The sequence below is a fragment of the Cystoisospora suis genome (assembly GCF_002600585.1).
Source record: "Cystoisospora suis strain Wien I chromosome Unknown contig_2956, whole genome shotgun sequence".
Taxonomy (NCBI): Eukaryota; Apicomplexa; class Conoidasida; order Eucoccidiorida; family Sarcocystidae; genus Cystoisospora; species Cystoisospora suis.
In genome coordinates, this window is record NW_027155751.1 from 12,335 (window position 1) to 14,466 (window position 2,132).

At 40.8% G+C, this 2,132-nt stretch overlaps 1 protein-coding gene across 1 annotated transcript; it reads right to left on the reverse strand.

The window, feature by feature from the left end:
- Positions 1-353: 353 nt before the first annotated feature.
- On the reverse strand, positions 354-2,090 carry CSUI_005952 (rrp15p; the record flags this gene model as incomplete). Its single annotated transcript, XM_068066117.1, has 3 exons — positions 354-521; positions 1,109-1,281; positions 1,853-2,090. Coding segments are annotated over 3 exons (579 nt in total), but the record flags the coding sequence as incomplete, so codon positions are not given.
- Positions 2,091-2,132: the final 42 nt, after the last annotated feature.

Sequence of the window (2,132 nt, forward strand, 5' to 3'; positions counted from 1 at the left end):
TGGAGAGCCCAGCAATCTCAGAGGAGACACGAAACACCAAAAAGGCTCCTTGACGGTCGTGGAAGATCTTTGTAAGCCTTTCCACATGAAAGGCCAAACCTAGTGAGTTTGCAGCTCGTTATCCCATTCTGGAGCCATCTCGCTTTTCACGACGAAGAAAGAAAAACGGGGAAAACTTGATACAGAAGTTTGTCAGATCTGACTTGAAGAACGCAAGAGAAAAGAACGCAGCCTATCTATATAGAAGAATCGGAGAGAATGAAGTGAAACATGACAAGAGGCGAAGAAAGAAAGAAGAAAGAAAGGTAGAAAGAAGACCTCTCTTAGAGACTAAGGAACACTTTCATTCTCAATCAAAATGGGAAGGCAAAGGAGAGAAACAAAGACCGGAAAGTTTCAGCGAAAGAAAGAAAAGCTTTAGTATGGGTGTCTTTGTTGGAGACGCCATGAAAGACTTCAAGCTCCGATGAAAAGTCTTTCAGAGACCTTCTTTTCTTGCACACCAATTCTGTCCTCATGATCTGTAGAAACAACAGAAAGGAGAGAAAGAAAGGATCTCCATTCTCTCTTCTATCTTCCCTTGACAATCTTCTTCACATTTCTTTTCTACTCTCTAAAAGTTAAGGACTGAATTGATTCGGGGAGCGCCTCGATGAGTGACAGGCTCTTCTATGCATGCACACAGAGACCACGACACACGCGAAGTAACAGTAGCAATAGTAGTGAAGAAGAGCGACCATCAGAAAGAGAAGCTTCGTGTTGAGTAATGAGACACTCTCCTAAACTCTCTGCATAAAGACGGAAGAACGAACTCCTACAATGTAAGCCACCAACAATACGCAGATGGGTCTATACATATATATATATATATATATATATGCGCATATGTATACATGTAGATATAAGCCGTGAGAGTCTCAAAGAGCACTACGTAAAAAAAGCATATGCATGAGTGTATATGTCTGTTGAATGATCATCGTATCTATCTATCTATCTATCTTTAATCTATCTATCGTTAATCTATCTATCTATCTATATGTAGGGACTCCGCCTTCCTCTCTCTTCTTTAGCACTGTCTCTAGGAGTGAAGATCAACTTACACCTAAACCTTTTGTAGATTGATACTGTTGGCTCCTATCCCACGACTTCTATTCCTTCTTCTGTTCTGATACGATTCTCTCCGTCGTTGTCTTTTTCTTCCTCTGTCTCCGTCTCGTCCTTCATTCTCTTCCTCCGCATACTCACGTCTCAGCTTCATCATCACATTAAAAAACTTCACCACTTCACAGGGGAAAAAACAAAACGCATGCACAAAAAAGAGTACACAAGATGCAAAAGACGAAACAGAGAGAAATCGAATGAGTTTGAGAGAACCGAAGATGGCAGATGACACCTCCTATATATATGACTATATATATGTGGTTTATGAAGAGAGTAAACAAGTCGCAGAAAAGATAACGATGGATACCTATCTATATATCTCTCTCTATGCATATTTATCTCCATACGAAACGTAGCTGTCCGTACGTATGTATGGGAAGTAATGCAGGCATTGATACATACATACATACACATATGTACACGTACCTAGGAAAAACATCTGAGTGCAGTACGACGTACAAGAGGAAGAGCACCGTCTTCCGGAGATACCCAAGTCCTTCATAAGAGACACTTAGCTATGACACACTTGTTCGCATACATACCTACGGCAGTCATTCATACCAGTCCATTCACACATACCTATCTATCTATCTATCTTTGATCTATCTATCTATCTACATGAAGAGGTGCTACACGATGGCTTTCATCTAAAAGTCACTGGTATATATGAAGAGATTCAAAACGGACGTACCACCTTTGGTCGCGATTTTTTTGAGAGACTTTTCAAATTCGAGGTCGCTAGGAGCTGTCGAGGGCTTCACTCGTGACGCTTCCCTTTGCTTACGTCGAGCCTTGAGAAAGAAAGAAAACGAATAAGACGGTGTGCTAAATATTAGAAAGGATGACAGACAGAAATGTGTACAAGGAAAGAAGTGTTGAACTAACAGCTGCGTTCTATTCGCAAAGCAATATGAATCTAGACATCTTCTTTACACTGATGTCTACCTTCATGTCTAATGGCTAGCAGTGGT